Below are 16435 nucleotides of genomic sequence, written 5' to 3' on the forward strand. Positions count from 1 at the left end.
CGCCTCGCGATTATGACCTGAGGCGCTCATTGGTGGGTGGAGCGCGGTGTCCGACGGGAGATGTAGTCTCCCGTGGCCCTGGGGCAGTCTCCTGGGGCAACGGCACCCCGGGACCTGTGCTTTGCGGCAAAAGCCAGGCTCTGTCGTAGCGGCCAGGCAATGCGAGAAGACGCCAACGCAGCTCCTCAGGTGACTTCACAGTGAGCATCTGGGTTCGCGGGGGGAGTTCGGGAAAGGGGCGCCATCCCCGCACCTCAGTTTCCCCAGTTGGAGCGTACCAGACCGCGATCCCGTAAGGATTGCTCCTAAAGGCGAGGAAACTGAATGGCGACAGTGTGTACTGCTTGTTTCCTTTATCTTGTGTGTTATGTTAGTCCGCATCTCTGGTAGCCCAGGCTGGCCTAGAGCTCCCTGTGTAGTCGAGGCTGCCCTTCAACTCCTGATTTTCCCTCGTGCAGCACTTTCGAAGTACTGAGATTGCGGACATGTACCCCTGCGCTCGTGAATATATAAAACTTTTTAAAAAGTATATACAATGAAAGTTTTTACATTTATTTGTTTGGTCAGAGGGAAAATTGCAGGAATCAGTTCTCTTCTTCCACCATATGGGTTCTCAGAATAAACTCAAGTCGTTGTGGGCAAGGGTTGAGCCAGGACTCTTGCCCTCCGTTTTACAAGTTAATAATACCCTAGCCACTGTATTTCCTACTCCCGCGGTTTGCGCACTAGTTCATGGGCGTCTGAGTTATTTCCCAGTTTTGTATTTTGTGAATGACCTATGAATATGTTCATACATTTCCGTTTCACTTGGGCCCCTTTGGAATGACTTACTCCAGATTTTATTGCCTTGTATCTTTTTCTTTCTTTGCTCTTTGTGTGTGGAGACAACTGTGTTCGTTCTCTATCAGGCAGTGATTTTCTACCACGTGGGAGCTTTGGCACACAGGCGAGTAACATAAGGGAGTCTTATAAGTAACCTCATTGGGCCAGTGAGTTGATGGCACTTTGGAAAGGTGTGAACTTAGTTCCAGAACACACGTGGTAGAGTGGAGACCCAAATGCTCTGTTGTTTGTCCTCTGACCTCCACAGTACAAACACACACACTAAATAAATAAAATGAGCCGGGCGGTGGAGGTGCACACCTTTAATCCCAGCACTCGGGAGGCAGAGGCAGGCAGATCTCTATGAGTTTGAGGCCAGCCTGGTCTGCAAGAGCTAGTGCCAGGACAGGCTCCAAAGCTACAGAGAAGCCCTGTCTCGGAAAACAAAACAAATAATAAATAAATAAAACACAATCAAATGTTAAGATAATTTTTATTTTTTATTTTAATTAATTAATTTATTTATTTATACAATATTCTGTCTGTGTGTATGTCTGCAGGCCAGAAGAGGGAACCAGACCTCATTACAGATGGTTGTGAGCCACCATGTGGTTGCTGGGAATTGAACTCAGAACCTTTGGAAGAGCAGGCAATGCTCTTAACCACAGAGCCATCTCTCCAGCCCTCTTAAGATGATTGCTCTTGCCGGGTGGTGGTGGCGCACGCCTTTAATCCCAGCACTTGGGAGGCAGAGGCAGGTGGATCTCTGTGAGTTCAAGACCAGCCTGGTCTACAAGAGCTAGTTCCAGGACAGGCTCCAAAACCACAGAGAAACCCTGTTTCGAAAAACCAAAAAAAAAAAAAAAAGAAATAAAAAAGATGATTGCTCTTGCAGAGGACCTGGGTTCAATTCCTGCATCCAGGGGACCTGACCTCTCTTCTAATCTCCAAGGACTCCTGCATGATTACGGTGCACAAACATACACTCAAGCAGGTACACATCCACATTTTTTTTTGTCTTTTTTGAGGTCTCCTTACATAGCTCTGACTGGCTGGCTGAACCTTTGCTGGCTGCCAAAGAGGGAAAGGTAGCGGATTTCTGAAGAAGAAAGAGCCACCTGAAGCTAGGTAGGTCCCCAGGGCCAGCACTGGGGAAAGGGAAGTTAGTTTTATTGCCCAGCTGGCCTCAGACCCATAGAAGTTCACCTGCCTTTGCCTCCTGAACGCAGACATTAAGGGTGTGTAGCATCACAGCTGACTAAAAGACTTTTAGCCAGATAGTGGTGGTGCACATCTTTAATCCCAACACTCAGGAGGCAGAAACAGGTGGATCTCTGAGTTCAAGGCCAGCCTGACATACAGAGTGAGTTCTAGGACAGTGAAGGCTGCACAGAGAAACCCTGTTTTGAAAAAGCAAAATGAAACAAAAATAAATGAATACTTTAAAAAACTAAAAACACAATCTTGGTTTTCCTAGAATGGCTTCCACAAGAAGGCCCATTGGCCCTCGCCATGGTGTATTTGACTTCAGTGATATGTCCTTAGAGGACTCAAGGATGGAAAAGATGAGAAACATCCAAGCCCGAAGTCTCGGCCAAGTGACACTGGGGCAGAACAGAATCCTAAAGAGACACCAGACGATGGATGACAAATATCTGATGCCCAAAGAGGAGACGACGCCAGGGAGGGGGCCAAGGTTGGGCTCGAGGCCCCCCACTATCTCTTCCAAGACCAGAGCCAATGAGGCCCTCCGGAAGCTGGCCCAGATTGAAACCAAGATCCGGAGGCGGAGGCAGGCGCCCACGGCTTTGTCTGACACGGAGTCTGACTCGAAGACCAGTGAATGGCGAAGTCAGAAGGGGACAGATGCAGCGTCTGATGTTCCTTCTCAGCGTCCACATAGAACTTTCCAGAAACAAGCCTGTAAAAGCCCCACGGCAAAGAGCGACGGGCAAAGAGAGCAAGGTAGCAGGTTTTTGAAGAGGAGAGAGCCGCCCACGGAAGCTAGGTCCCCGGAGCCCATGGTGGAGAAAGGGAAGAGCGTCCCACCACCTAGACAGAAAGAACCTGCTGGAAAATGTGATGCTCCCGACAGTGATGAAGAGGAAATGAAAATGTTGCTCAGAAGCTTGACGGAGTCTTCTAGAGAGAAAGAAACAAATATGAACCTGGTGCTCACTGGCACCAAAGCCAGCAGGAGCGATCCTGAAAAGTTGACTTTGGTGAGCTTTTCTTTTGTTTTAGAATTTTTGTGATTCTGGGGATGGAACCCAGGGTTTTGAGCATCCCAAGCAGATGGTCAGCTAGTGAGCTACACCTCAGAGACCCCCCTTTTGTGCATATATGTGCGTCTGTATGTGTGACACCCCATGTGTGCACAGGTGCCTACAGAGACAGGAATTAGAGAGGGTTGTGAGGCGCCTGATGCGGGTGCTGAGAGCCAAACTCGGGTCCCTTTAGAGAGCAGCAAGTGGCTCGTCCTAGCTGGCTTTGTCAACTTGACACAGCCAGAAGCCACCTGGGAGAGAGAATTCCAGTCGAACGCTTGCCCACATCAGATGGGCCTACCACCGTGTTCTGAAGAATTGTTTATTGATGTTTATTGATTGTTTATTGATGTGGAGGGCTCAGCCCACTGTAATCTTGTGCCTGGGTGGTCTTGGGTTGTGTGAGGAAGCTGTACTAGCCCGTGGGAGCAAGCTGTGGTGTGGCACCATCGCCAGGGAGATGAGACCAGACATCCCAGCCCAGACGGAGCCCGTGGCAAATGAAACCAAAATCAGCACTAAATCTAGCTTGGAGAATGAGTGAGTTTACTGGGGACACTTAAGGAGCAGAAGTGACCGAAAGACAGCTGATGACCGTAGCCCAGGGTGAGCGATACCAAAGCATGGCTCTCAATGTCTTGACTCTTCTGGGCCCGGATTCAAAGTAAGTTCAAAGTAGCAGTCTTGGGTGACCCCTGTGGAGGGGCCTTAAGTCCAGTCAGGAAGCTGATTGATGCCACTGAACAGCAGCTGACAGGTCTTGGCCTAGCGCTGCCGTCATCAGCATGCAGGACCTTAGGTCCTGCTTCCCCTGCACCCTGAGTGCTACTTTTTGGCACTACAAGAGTGAGCCTACATGGAGGGGAGAGTTTCTTGTTCTTTGTTTTGGTTTTTTGTTTGTTTGTTTGTTTTTTGAGACAGGGTTTCTCTGTAGCTTTGGAGCCTGTCCTGGAACTAGCTCTTGTAGACCAGGCTGGTCTCAAACTCACAGAGATCCGCCTGCCTCTGCCTCCCGAGTGCTGGGATTAAAGGCGTGCGCCACCACCACCCGGCTTGTTTTGTTTTGTTTTTTATTGAGACAGGGTCTCTATGTACCCTGGGATGTCCTGAAATTAGCAGTGTAGACCAGGCTGGCCTCGAACTCACAGAGAGCTGCCTGCCTCTGCTTTCTGAGCACTGGGATTACAGGTGTGCATCTGGACAGCATACTTTTGACTCAGTCCTATCCCCCTTGTTCACTCTGTCATGTGTGCAGGCTTGAGCTGTCCACGATGTTTTCTCTGTCACCTTGTGGGTACCAGACATAACCGTGCTGAAGCACTTTGGAAGTCCCTGCATCTGTTCTGAGCAAGTGTCAGGTGACTGAAGATGCTTGTCACTCAAAGAGTCACTGGTGCAGCTCAGCTCCGGAAGGTTCTAGGCCCTGCTTTGATACCTGCTGCCTTCTCCAGGGCTCTTTCATCTGCTCACCCTCGCTGAGCTGGGTGGGACCAACGGGGTGCAGTTGCCCCCTCCTTGACTGTACCTGCATCAGCTAGCTAGGCTGGATGCAGAATCCGCACCTAGGAAAGAAACTCGGAACCCGAGACCCTCCTTTCTCAGCCACGCCCAACCCCGTGATCATCCAAATGTGTAACTGTATGACACACGTGTGCAGGTGTGTGGAATTCAGAGGTCAGTCTTGGCTGTCCCTACAAGATCTCATTGACCTGAGGCTCACTGATGAGCCCAGACTGGCTGGCCAGTGGTCCCAGGGACCCATTGATGTCAGCCTCACCAGAGGTGGGATGAAAAGTGTCCACATCCACATTTCAGGGTCAGACTCACATCTTTGTGCTCACGTGGCAGGTACTTTACTTGTCATTGTCCCTTAGAGTAGGGATTTTTTGTTTGTTTGTTTGTTTTTCGAGACAGGGTTTCTCTGCATAACATTTCTAGCTGTCCTGGAACTCGCTCTAGACCAGGCTGGCCTCAGACTCACTCCACCTGCCTCTGCCTCCCGTAGTGCAGAGGTTAAAGTGCGCACTGCCATCGCCTGGCTATATATATATATATTTTAACATTTATTTATTTGCAAGTAAGTGTATTTGTATGCATGCATACATGGAGCTAAGAGGACAACTTTCCAAGGTCAGTTCTCTTCCCTCCACCACATGGGTCCCAATGAACTGAAATCCTCAGACTCTACAGCAAGCGCCTTTGCTCCCTGAGCCATCTTGCTGGTCATCCACCCACTAGTGGCTCCATGGGATGGTAAGAATTTATGTTGTTTGTGTTGGTAACTTCAGCCCTTTCTTTTTACAAAAGCAGGACCCGCCTCCAGCTCAGCCAGAAGTCTTGTCTCTGCTCTCTTTGGACCCGTCCAGCTCAAAGCCTTCTCATCCCTCACCTCAGCTAGACGCCCCTTGGACTCTCAATGCTGGGGACACAGCCTCCCTCACATCCTCACCTTCCATCACAAATGACCTTTCAAAGTCAGCATCTTCAAAGATGGGGTGCATCAAACTGGCTTCCTCCCCCAGCAGGAGTGAGGTGGGATCTTCAGAGGAGTCAGTCTCAGAAGCTGCTGATGACAGTCTCCATGGTAACCCATCCCCCTGCTGTCCCAGGGCATTGCAGTGGGCAGGGGTAAGTGGGTGGCATTCCTGTCACACTGGCAGCAGGACAATCTTTCTCTCAGTGCCACTAGAGCAGTACTGTGGAGGTCGAGCCCGGCACGACACGCGGTCCTTGTATCATTGAGATAATAGCTAACAGTTAATGGGTGACTCCCACTGAGTGTCCAGAAGGCGGGCCTGTGCGCCAGGCCTGGCCCTGAGTCTGTTCTTCTCTCATAGCCTACCCTTTGTCAGAGAAAGGGAAACACTCAAAAGCTGTGGGTGGCACTGGAGCGATGGCTCAGTAGCTAAGAGCTCTGGCTGCTCTTGCAGAAGACCCAGGCTCAGTTCCCAGCACCCACATGGTAGCTCAAAACTGCGTCTAACTCCAGTTTTAGGGGATCTGATGCCCTCTGCTGGACTCTGCAGGCATTAAACACACAAACGTGAAGACAAACACTCATAAATACATCTAAAAAAGAAATGAAAAGTTGTGGTTGTTGGTGACAGCAGTGCCCATCTGTCATCCTAGCACAGAAGAGGACCAGAGGGAAAGCAGGAGGACCAGGGCTTCATGGTCACCCTCAGGTGCCCACTGAGTTTGATGCCCACCTGGATTATATGCAACCCTGTCTCAGGAACAGTCCAGCCCCTGGGCTATTTATTTAATGGGTTCATTTAGCAGTGCTGGGCTTTGAACTCAGGGCCTCCTGCATGCTAGGCAAGTGCTGTACCTCAGGACTACATCCCAGACTAGATAATTCAGAGAACAGAAGTTGACCTGGCAGTGGGTTCTAGACTTCTGTGGACTGTGTAGCAGGGGTGTCTTGCTGCTTTGTCATATTGTCACTGGATGGGATGAAGAAGGGCAGAAGATGGTTCTGTTGAGGAACTTCGAGGTGCAGAACTGATTTTCTTTTTTTTGAAGCAGGGTTTCTCTGTGTTGCTTTGAAGCCTGTCCTGTGTACAGACCAGGCTGACCTCAAACTCACAGAGATCTGCCTGCCTCTGCCTCCCGAGTGCTGGGATTAGTGTGCACCACCACCCAGCCAGAACTGACATTTTAGTAATTGGCTATATTCTTCATGCCACTGTACTAACTTTGTAGTTTTGTTCTTTGACAATCTTATACACGTGTGCAATGCATTCTGGGACTGTCTCCCCCACCCATCAATTCCTCTCCCAGATTCATGATTTTTTGTTGTTACTTTTGTTCTTTTTGAGACAAGGTCTCTCAACATAGCAAGGCTGTCCTAGAACTCACTATGTAGACCAGGCTGGCCTCAGACTCAGAAATCCACCTGCCTCAGTTTTCTGAATGCCTAGGATTAAAGGCCAGCACCATCTTGCTTGGCTTCTTTTTCTTTCTTTAAAAGATTTCCTTATTTATGCATTTTCTTTGTGGGTTCACAGATGGTTGTGAGCTGCTGTGGGGCCCGTGGGGCATTAAGGACAACTAGCGGTTGGTCTCTCTTCTGCTCTGCGGGTCCCAGGGGCTGAGCTCTGGCTGTCAGGCTTGGCTGCTTTACCCGCTTGAGCCAGCTCACCATCTCACAGTGTACTTATTTTTAAATTACAGATTTTAGAATTAATATTTTGTCCATTGAGGATCTGGTTCTGGCTGATGGAGAGAAATTAGATGTGGAACAGAAAGTAAGTATGATGGGTCATTTTGTTGAACTGATTTATCATGTATGTATGTATGTACGTATTTATGTATGTACGTATTTATGTATGTACGTATGTACGTATTTATGTATGTATGTACGTATTTATGTATGTATGTACGTATTTATGTATGTATGTACATATGCATTTATGTATGTATTTGTAAGACAGGCTCTCGGCCTATAGTCCTGACCAGTCCAGAGTTCTATCAACTGGACTGGCTGCAGACTCAGAGCGATCCTCTCCCCTCTGCCTCCCCAGTGCTGGGATTAATGGCGTGTGCCACGCATTTCCCCGTTTTGTGTGTATGCGCACTGTGCACCACAGCCCACACACGGCACAGAGGGTAAAGTGGGCCTCTCCTTTCTCCCTGTGAGTCCCGGGGACACAACGCAGACTGCTGAATGCTTGTCTCATCAGAGCTGTCATGACAGCCCTTATTTACTTGCTTTGCAGTTTGGGGAATAGACCCAGGCTGGGGCCTGCGCTGGGCAGGTGATCTGCCTCTGAGCACAGCGGTTCTCCATGTGTCATTTAGAGTGCAGCAAGTTCGCAGCTGGAATGTTCTGTTTAGGCCGCAGGGCTTGGCCACAGCGGTCCTGTCCCTTTGGTGTCATTGGCAACATTTAGAGACCTGTTGGTTGAATTTGGGGCACCAGCATCTGTACGGGTAGAGGCCAGGGAGACCGCTCAGTTATTCTGCAGTGGTCACCAAAGACTGTTCTGACTCACGTGTCACAAGTTCCACCGTTTAGCCAGAGGGTGGCGGAGGTGCACATCTTTATTCCCAGCACTCTGGAGGCAGAGGCTGATGGATCTCTTGAGTTTGAGGCCGCTGGTCCACATGGTGAAGTCCAGGACAAACTAGGGCTACACAGAGAAAGCCTGTCTTGAAAAACAATAACAAAAAAGAAAAGAAACAGAGACAGAGAGAAAAGAGACACTAAGTCCAGAAGGGACCCCATGAGCTGGGAAGATGCTTAGCGGGTAAAGGTGCTTGCCTCAAACCTGACAACCCGAGTTCAATCCATAGTTCCCACTGACTCCTCGGACTGTCACATATACTTACATGTGCACACATGCTAAATAATACGCATGCTTTCAAATGTGCACTCACATTTATATGTACGCACTATATTACACACATGAGCTCACATTTGCACACTCTGAATACCATGTGCACTTGCATATGCTCGTGAACACACACACACACACACTAACACGGGTGCGCTCACTTGCACGCACGCACACATCACCGTTTCATTATTTATGCCAGCAGCCCGTTTATGGCGGTTCTCCAGCTGTTCCCACCCTGGGCAGTCCTAATGCTTGTGTTAGTGTCACACCCAAGGCCTATGCTGTCTACCCGGTGTTTTTTGGGCCTTCCTCTTAGCCTTATCCCTTGCACTCCTTCAAGCAGTGCTGTCTTTGGGTATCTGTTGTCATTCATTCTCATAACATGGCTGAAGCATCTCAAGCGCTGTAGTTTACTTCCTTCTGTAGCTGGAGATGTTTCTTAAGGTCATCGTTGCACAGCCTGTCTCTTTGTGTTACACATAGAATCTTCCTGAGACACACCATCTCAGACACATTCAACCACTGCTCTGAGGAGTGTTCATTGTCCAGGTTTCAGAGTTGTAAAGAAGTCAGCTCAAGACAAATGTCTCCTATACTTGTAATCTTGCTGTTGTCATTACGTCTCTTGCTGACCAAACCTTTCCCAGAGCCTGGAGTGCAGCCCTTGCCATCCCTGTCCTCCTCTTGACATCTGAAATAGTTCCGTCCTTTGGACTGTTTCCTTCCAGATAGACAAAGCTGACTGTTTGCCTGAGGTTCGGATTCTTTATTACAATGTTAAAGTCCTTGTGCCCCTTCCCGTGTATCTCAGTCTTCTCAGTGTTTGCTTTCAACCAAGGTTTTCACTGACCATTTGCCATGGCCTGAAGCTCATTTGGACTTTCAGCAAGTAGTGCTGTATCGTCAGCGAAATGCTGGGCTACTCAGATTACAGGGGCATTAGTTTATTGTGCCATAGCAGCAAGATCTCCTCCATTACCCTGCAGAGGATCAAGGGCAGAGGCCCAGCGCGGATTCAGAGCTAACAGGAGTACAGTTGGTCAGATCTTCACTTTGAGGCAACTGGCAGGAAAATACTTTCATGTCTATTACATCCACTTCGGAGAGGCGTTTGATGGCATTTGCAGGAAAGGACTTTGGGAAACAGTGAGGTTCTACCCAGCAAAAATCCGTCAGTCAGCGTCTGTGGAGAACTATGTGATGAGTTTAAGACAACTGTAGGCGTGTTGCAGGGGTGCGTCCTCTCACCACTGCTCTTTAATATATCCTGGAATTAATAATAGCAGGAGGATGAGGAGATAGGCGTGCAGATAGGTGGTGTGTGAATGCACACACACACACACACACACAATGTAATAATAATGTTTGTAAACAAAGTGATCAAGCCAGGTCTGGTGGACACTCCTTTAATCCAGAACTCAGGAGGCAGAGGCAGGTGGATCTCTGTGAGTTTGAGGCCAGTCTGGTCTACACAGTGGCTTCCACAATAGCTAGTGCTAGCTACATAGAGAAACCCTTTTTCAAAAATCAAGAAGTGATGAGAACCACTACCTACCCCCCACCCCGCCAAACAGGGTCTCACTATGTAACCCTTTCTGTCCTGGAACTCACTATGTAGACCAGGCTGCCCTCAAACTCACAGAGATCCACCTGCCTCTGCCTCCTGAGTGCTGGGATTAAAGGTGTGCACCACCACCACTTGGCTTTTATTTTTATTTATTTATTTATTTAATATTTATTTATTATGTATATAATATTCTGTCGGCGTGTATGACTGCAGGCCAGAAGGGGCACCAGACCTCATTATAGATGGTTGTGAGCCACCATGTGTTTGCTGGGAATTGAACTCAGGACCTTTGGAAGAGTAGGCAATGCTCTTAACCACTGAACCATCTCTCCAGCCCACCACTTGGCTTTTAATGAGTATTTTTATTTTATTTTTTAATTATGTGTTTCTGGAGGCAAATGTGTATGTGCGTGCGTGTGTGTACGCTGTGGGGTTCTGCTCTTCACCCTCATGTTGTCTAGGGAATCTCATTCAGATTGTTGTGCTGCCTCTTCCTGCTGAGCCATCTTTCCAGTCCACAGAAAAAATACTTTTAATTCTTTTCTTTGGGGATATCAGGGGCAGGGTCTCACTCTGTAGCCAGGCATGACCTTAGATGGAGCAGTCCTCCTGCTTCTGTGTTCCAAGGGATGAAACACAAGTGTGATACACCACAGCTGTCTTTAGTTTTACTTTTGGTTTTCTGAGACAGGTTCTCGTGTAGCCCAGGCTAGCTTAGAATTCGCCATCCCCTCTTGAGTGCTGGGTCACAGATGTACGCTGCTGTGCCTGGCTGAAGGGGCATTTTTAACCTTTCTAAAATTCCCTCTGCTTCTGCTGCCATTGCTCCTTTTAGGGGGAAGGGATGTCAGGCAGAAGCTCTCCACCCATGTCACCCGCTCGGCTGGAAGAGCAGAGGGCTGCCCGGCACAAGAGCACTGCATTTCGGGGCGTGGCCACTGTGGTTGCTGAGGAAGAGGGCCTTGCCACTGAAGTCTCGGAGCACCTGGGTGACAGTTCTGCCGAAGCTGTCCAGTCCCCAAGTGTGTCCAACGTGCCGTCTGTGGAGACTCCCACTGCGCTCGAGGCCAGCCTGGCTTACTCTGATGATTTTGAGCAGTACTCTGGCCCCTTGGCCTCAGAAGCGTCACTTGAGAGGACACTGGACACTTCGTCGCAGCTGTCGTCCAGCGGACAGACAGATCGTCTTCCCAGACCATCCCCAAAGACAAAGTGGGGCCAAGGTGTGGCTGGAGTCATGAAGGAGACAGCCGTGCAGACTCTTGACCCTGCCTTTGCTGGTCAGTGGAGCAGGGGTGAGCAAGGGGCCCAGGTGACACCACGGCGTCTTTGGGAGCAGGCAAAAAAGGACAGGTCCTCCAATCTGGGCTCTTGCCATTAACCAGCTTTGGGGGGATGTTGGCCCCCTGTTTCATCTTCCCAGGATAAGGAGGTAGCAGCTAGTGTGTTTCTGGCCTCCCAGCTTTGATACTTAAATTTCAGAACCAAAGACTTAAGGCCAGTCCAGACCCTGGGATGATAGTTAAGTCTGTGGACATTTAGGGCACAGGTACTGGGGCAGACTGCTCCTGGTGCCTGCTATGCGGAGGGGACAGGAGGATGCTGTAGTAATAGGGGCAGCGGCGGGGCTGCGTCCCCAAACACCCCAGCCGCCTGCCCGGCTCGGCTAGCTTATGCCCTGAAATAATTACACGGACACTGTATTCATTTAAAGACTGCTTTGGCCCATTCCTATCTAGCCTCTTTTAGGCTAATTCTCACATATTAATTTAGCCCATTTCTAATCATCTGTGTAGCGCCCCTAGGTGCGCTTACCGGGAAGATTCTAGCCTAAGTCCATCCTGGGTCGGAGCTTCATAGCGTGCGTCTTCCCTGGAGCAGGTAGCATGGCGTCTCTCTCTGAGGTGTCTGCTCCAGAGAGGAGAGCTGCGGAGTCTGACCTCACTTCCTCTTCCTCCCAGCGTTCTGTTCTGTTTACTCCACCCACCTAAGGGTGGGCCTATCAAATGGGCCTAGCAGTTTCTTTATTGCTTAGCCAATGAAATCAACAGATTGATATATGACACTCCCACATCAGGATGCCTACCCACCAACCTGTCTGCAACCCCTGCACCCAGGTCCTCACTAGGTGCAGTCCAGACTGCAACTTTCAAGGGCTGCCATCCACAGGTCACATGTTTGACGTTAGTAGCTAGTGTAGTAAGCTTCCTTTTTTTTTTCGAGACAGGGTTTCTCTGTGGTTTTGGAGCCTGTCCTGGAACTAGCTCTTGTAGACCAGGCTGGTCTCGAACTCACAGAGATCCGCCTGCCTCTGCCTCCCGAGGGCTGGGATTAAAGGCGTGCACGCCTGGCGCCAGTGTATTCTGAAAGCATCTTTTATCACACCCAATGGGACTTTCCAGATGTTTCTGTCCTTTCCAGCTGTGGTCTCAGACTTCTTTCCTCACCAGCATTGCTCTGGACCTTTTCTCTAGTCAGCTGCAGGCAGGGGGGCTGCACTGTTCACACCTCCCCCTCTTATGGGGAAGGCTGCAGTTCTCTTGATGGTTTTGACTTTGGGGATTCACTGTATATTAGCCTCGCTTGGCCTTGTTGTCGCGGTGGGGGGGGGGGCTAGATGTTCTTCAGTGGGGAAAGAGCATCGGCAGTCAATGGAGGCCATTGGAAGGTACTAAGCCCCCTCCTTGCTCCACGTATGCCTTTCAGGGTTGTTTGTGTTTTTGAGACAAGGGTTTCCTTTAATCTAGGCTGGCTTCAGATTGGACAGTAGCTGAGGATGACCGTGAGCTTGGTCTCCTGCCTCAGCTTTCTGAGTGCTAGGTGACAGGCCAGTGCCACCACTCGTGGCATGGGGATGATGATGATCATCAGGGGATGATGGACTTAGGGCTTTGTGGAAGGTGAATGAGCTTTCTGAGAACTGAGGCACAGCCCAGCTTGTCTTTGGAGAAAACCTGAATTAGCTTTTAAAGTCCACAGTGCAGACTGGGAAGATGCTCAGTGGCCCGGTGCTGGCTTTGCAAACATGAGGATTAAGGCCTAGAACTCCAAAACCAATATAAATGCCACCTGTCATCCCAGCCCCAGAAGGCCCAGAATAAAGTGGACATGCACAGGGGATTCCTGATGGCAGCATCAGTCTGCACATGCGCACACACACGCACACATGCGCACACAGGAAAAGCAGACCAAACAAAGATGCTCGTTCATGTGTGGTTCTGGATGCCAAGAGGATGAGGCAGGAGATTTCTGGTGCCCAGAAGCTCAAAGCAAACCTGGGTACCATGGTGTCCAGACCCATTTCCAATCAACCAGTAAGCAATCCAGGAGACGGATGGGCAACTGCAGCTTAGTTCATTGTCATTGTGCTAGAGTCATTGCACCACACTCAGCAGCCCATCTTTGTCTTGCTCCAGCTGGTAGCATGGCGGCCATTGGCCCCACCCTCGGAGGCGCCTACGTGGACCCAGCACCCATCGCCAGTCATGTTGTCAGTGCGGACGCTATAGAAGGTAACAGACAGCTGGGACCTCACTCCTTCCCTACAGTGCCCAGCCATTCCTGCAGCACAGGCAGTACTCGCTAAAGGTGACTTTGGGGGGTCCCTGGGGGAGGGTGCTGCAGCAGCTGACAGGGTGGGAGTCCCTGGGGGAGGGTGCTGCAGCAGCTGACAAGGTGGTGTTGAACAGCCTGAGAGTGGCTAGAACCTCTTTCTGTCTTTGGTGAAGGGACACCTAGGTTTAACCAACCCCAGGAGTCTAGGAGTCATGGGCTGGTGGTCAGCTATCAGAGAAGCCTTGAGTCTGTCCCAGCCCTGCCAGGCGGTCACTATTAGGTCATTTTTGCCTATCTCCAGTTTCGTTCTCTTTTAAGGTCCCTACTTTGGCGATCCTAAGTCTGTAATCAAAGCTACTTAGGCAGCGAAGGCAGGGGAATCACTTGAATGCAGGAGTTTATAGTGAAGCCTCTCTCTTCTCTCCCCCGCCCCCCTCCCCAAGACAGGGTCTCACTGTGTAGCCCAGGCTGTTCTGGAACTCACTTCGTAGACCAGGCTGGCCTTGAACTTGCTGAGATCCGCCAAGCCTCTGTCTCTTGAGTGCTGGAATTAAAGATAAGTGCAACTAACACCCAGTGAAACCTCAACTCTTAAAAAAACAAAAACAACAACAAAACCCAAAAAGCCCAACATTTTATGTCTTTGAGGGTGGACTGGGGGTAGGGGTGGGAGGCTTTCTGGGCATACATAGCCCAAGCTGGCTTGGAGTGCCTCTGCTGAGATGACAGACATGTGACACCATGCCCAGCTAAAGATTTTTCTTAACCTTAAGTGGAGCTCATGTATGTTGGTGTGTGTGGTTAATATAGAACAGAGACTCAGGAAGAGCTTCATGGCTGTGAGGGCAGACTGGCCAGAAAACAGCAGGTCTGCAGGAATCTGGACTCTGAGGGGGAGGAGGTGTGGGCGGCACAGGTAGCACTGGAGAGCCACTGAGCAACATGGGCTGTGCTGGTTGCAGCCCTGACGGCCTACAGCCCTGCAGTGCTGGTGCTGAATGACATGCTGAAGCAGCAGCTGAGCCTGACGCAGCAGTTCATCGAGGCCAGTCGCCATCTGCACGTGTCCCTCCTGCAGTCCCTGGACGGGGAAACATTTCACTACCACACCCTAGAGGAAACCAGAGAGGTAACTGGTCATAGCCCGGGTGGGCTAGCAATGGGACTGGGGTGCCTGTCCCCTCAGGCTGGACTCCACTCTGGACACCATGTTAGGGATGGGTACTGTGCCCTTCCAGACCAAACAGGCTGCAGCTGCTTGTTTCTTGGGCTAACACTGGAGAGCACCCTCCCCACTCTTTCCTTCCTTTTTTCAATTTATTTATTTTTTTCCATGATATTTATTGAGTTCTACATTTTTATCAGCTCCCCGCACTGCCTCTCCCCTCCCCTTCAACCCTTTCCCAAGGTCCCCATGCTCCCAATTTACTCAGGAGATCTTGTCTTTTTATACTTTCTACTTCCCATGTAGATTAGATCTATGTCTCTCTTAGGGTCCTCATTGTTTTCTAGGTTCTCTGGGATTGTGGTTTGTAGGCTGGCTTTCTTTATGTTTAAAAACCACCTATGAGTGAGTCATGTGATAATTGTCTTCATGTGTCTGGGTTACCTCTCTCAAAATAATGTTTTCTAATTCCATCTATTTTCCTGCAAAATTCAAGCTGTCGTTATTTTTTTTTCTGCTGTGTAGTACTCCATTGTGTAAATGTACCCCGTTTTCCTTATCCATTCTTCAGTCGAAGGGCATTTAGGTTGTTTCCAGGTTCTGGCTATGACAAACAAAGCTGCTATGAACATAGTTGAGCACATGTCCTTGTGGCACGATTGAGCATCCTTTGGATATATACCCAAAAGTGGTATTACTGGGTCTTGAGGAAGGTTGTTTCCTAATTTTCTGAGAACAGTGTTCCCTTTTCCCCACAACCTCTCCAGCATAAGTTGTCATCAGTGTTTTTGATCTTGGCTATTCTTTCAGGTGTAAGATGGAATCTCAGAGTTGTTTTGATTTGCATTTCTTTGATGACTGAGGATATTGAACATTTCCTTAAGTGTCTTTCAGCCATTCTAGATTCCTCTGTTGAGAGTTCTCTGTTTAGGTTTATACTCCATTTTTTTTTATATTGGATGATGTGTTCTTTTGGTGTCCAATTTCTTGAGTTCTTTGTATATTTTTGGAGATCAGACCTCTGTCTGATGTGGGATTAGTGAAGATCTTTTCCCATTCTGTAGGCTGTCGTTTTGTCTTGTTGACCGTGTCCTTTGCTTTACAGAAGCTTTTCAGTTTCAGGAGGTCCCATTTATTAATTGTTTCTCTCAATGTCTGTGCTGCTGGGGTTCTATTTAGGAAGTGGTTCCCTGTGCCAATGTGTTCAGGTGTACTTCCCACTTTCTCTTCTATAAGGTTCAGTGTGGCTGACTTTATGTTGAGGTCTTTGATCCATTTGGACTTGAGTTTTGTGCATGGTGATAGATATGGGTCTATTTCCATTCTTCTGCATGTTGAAATCCAATTATGCTAGCACTTGTTAAATATGCTTTCTTTTTTCCATTTGATATTTTTTGCTTCCTTGTCAAAAATCAGGTGTTTGAAGATGTGTGGATTAATATCCGGGTCTTCTCTTCGGTTCCATTGGTCCTCCTGTCTGTTCTTATGCCAATACTGGGCTGTTTTCAGTACTGTAGCTTTGTAGTAGAGTTTGAAGTCAAGGTTGTGATGCCTCCAGAAAGTCTTTTATTGTACAAGATTGTTTTGGCTATCCTGGGTTTTTTGCTTTTCCATACGAAGTTGAGTATTGTTCTTTCAAGGTCTATGAAGAATTTTGCTGGGATTTTGATTTTCCTTCCTTTTTTAAAGGTGGGTTTCTTTTTGTAGCTCTGGATGT

General features: G+C 49.0%; 1 protein-coding gene across 21 annotated transcripts in view; it reads left to right on the top strand.

The window, feature by feature from the left end:
• The first annotated feature begins 61 nt into the window (after positions 1–61).
• The window catches only part of C9H19orf44 (chromosome 9 C19orf44 homolog), a 17712-nt gene continuing 1338 nt past the window's right edge, over positions 62–16435 (top strand). For 2 of the 21 annotated variants that reach the window (XM_075986984.1, XM_075986983.1), the window contains exons 1-7: positions 86–200; positions 2300–3044; positions 5397–5673; positions 7266–7339; positions 10834–11293; positions 13415–13510; positions 14516–14682. In XM_075986984.1, the coding sequence (XP_075843099.1) occupies positions 160–200; positions 2300–3044; positions 5397–5673; positions 7266–7339; positions 10834–11293; positions 13415–13510; positions 14516–14682 (1860 nt within the window). In that variant the 5' untranslated portion in view covers positions 86–159. Of the gene's footprint in view, positions 334–1717; positions 1817–2299; positions 3045–5396; positions 5674–7265; positions 7340–10833; positions 11294–13414; positions 13587–13996; positions 14683–16435 lie in introns of those variants that run through there. The other 19 variants (XM_075986991.1, XM_075986989.1, XR_012911880.1 and 16 more) reach the window with 19 other exon arrangements.

Source organism: Microtus pennsylvanicus, chromosome 9 (assembly GCF_037038515.1).
Source record: "Microtus pennsylvanicus isolate mMicPen1 chromosome 9, mMicPen1.hap1, whole genome shotgun sequence".
NCBI classification, from domain to species: domain Eukaryota; kingdom Metazoa; phylum Chordata; class Mammalia; order Rodentia; family Cricetidae; genus Microtus; species Microtus pennsylvanicus.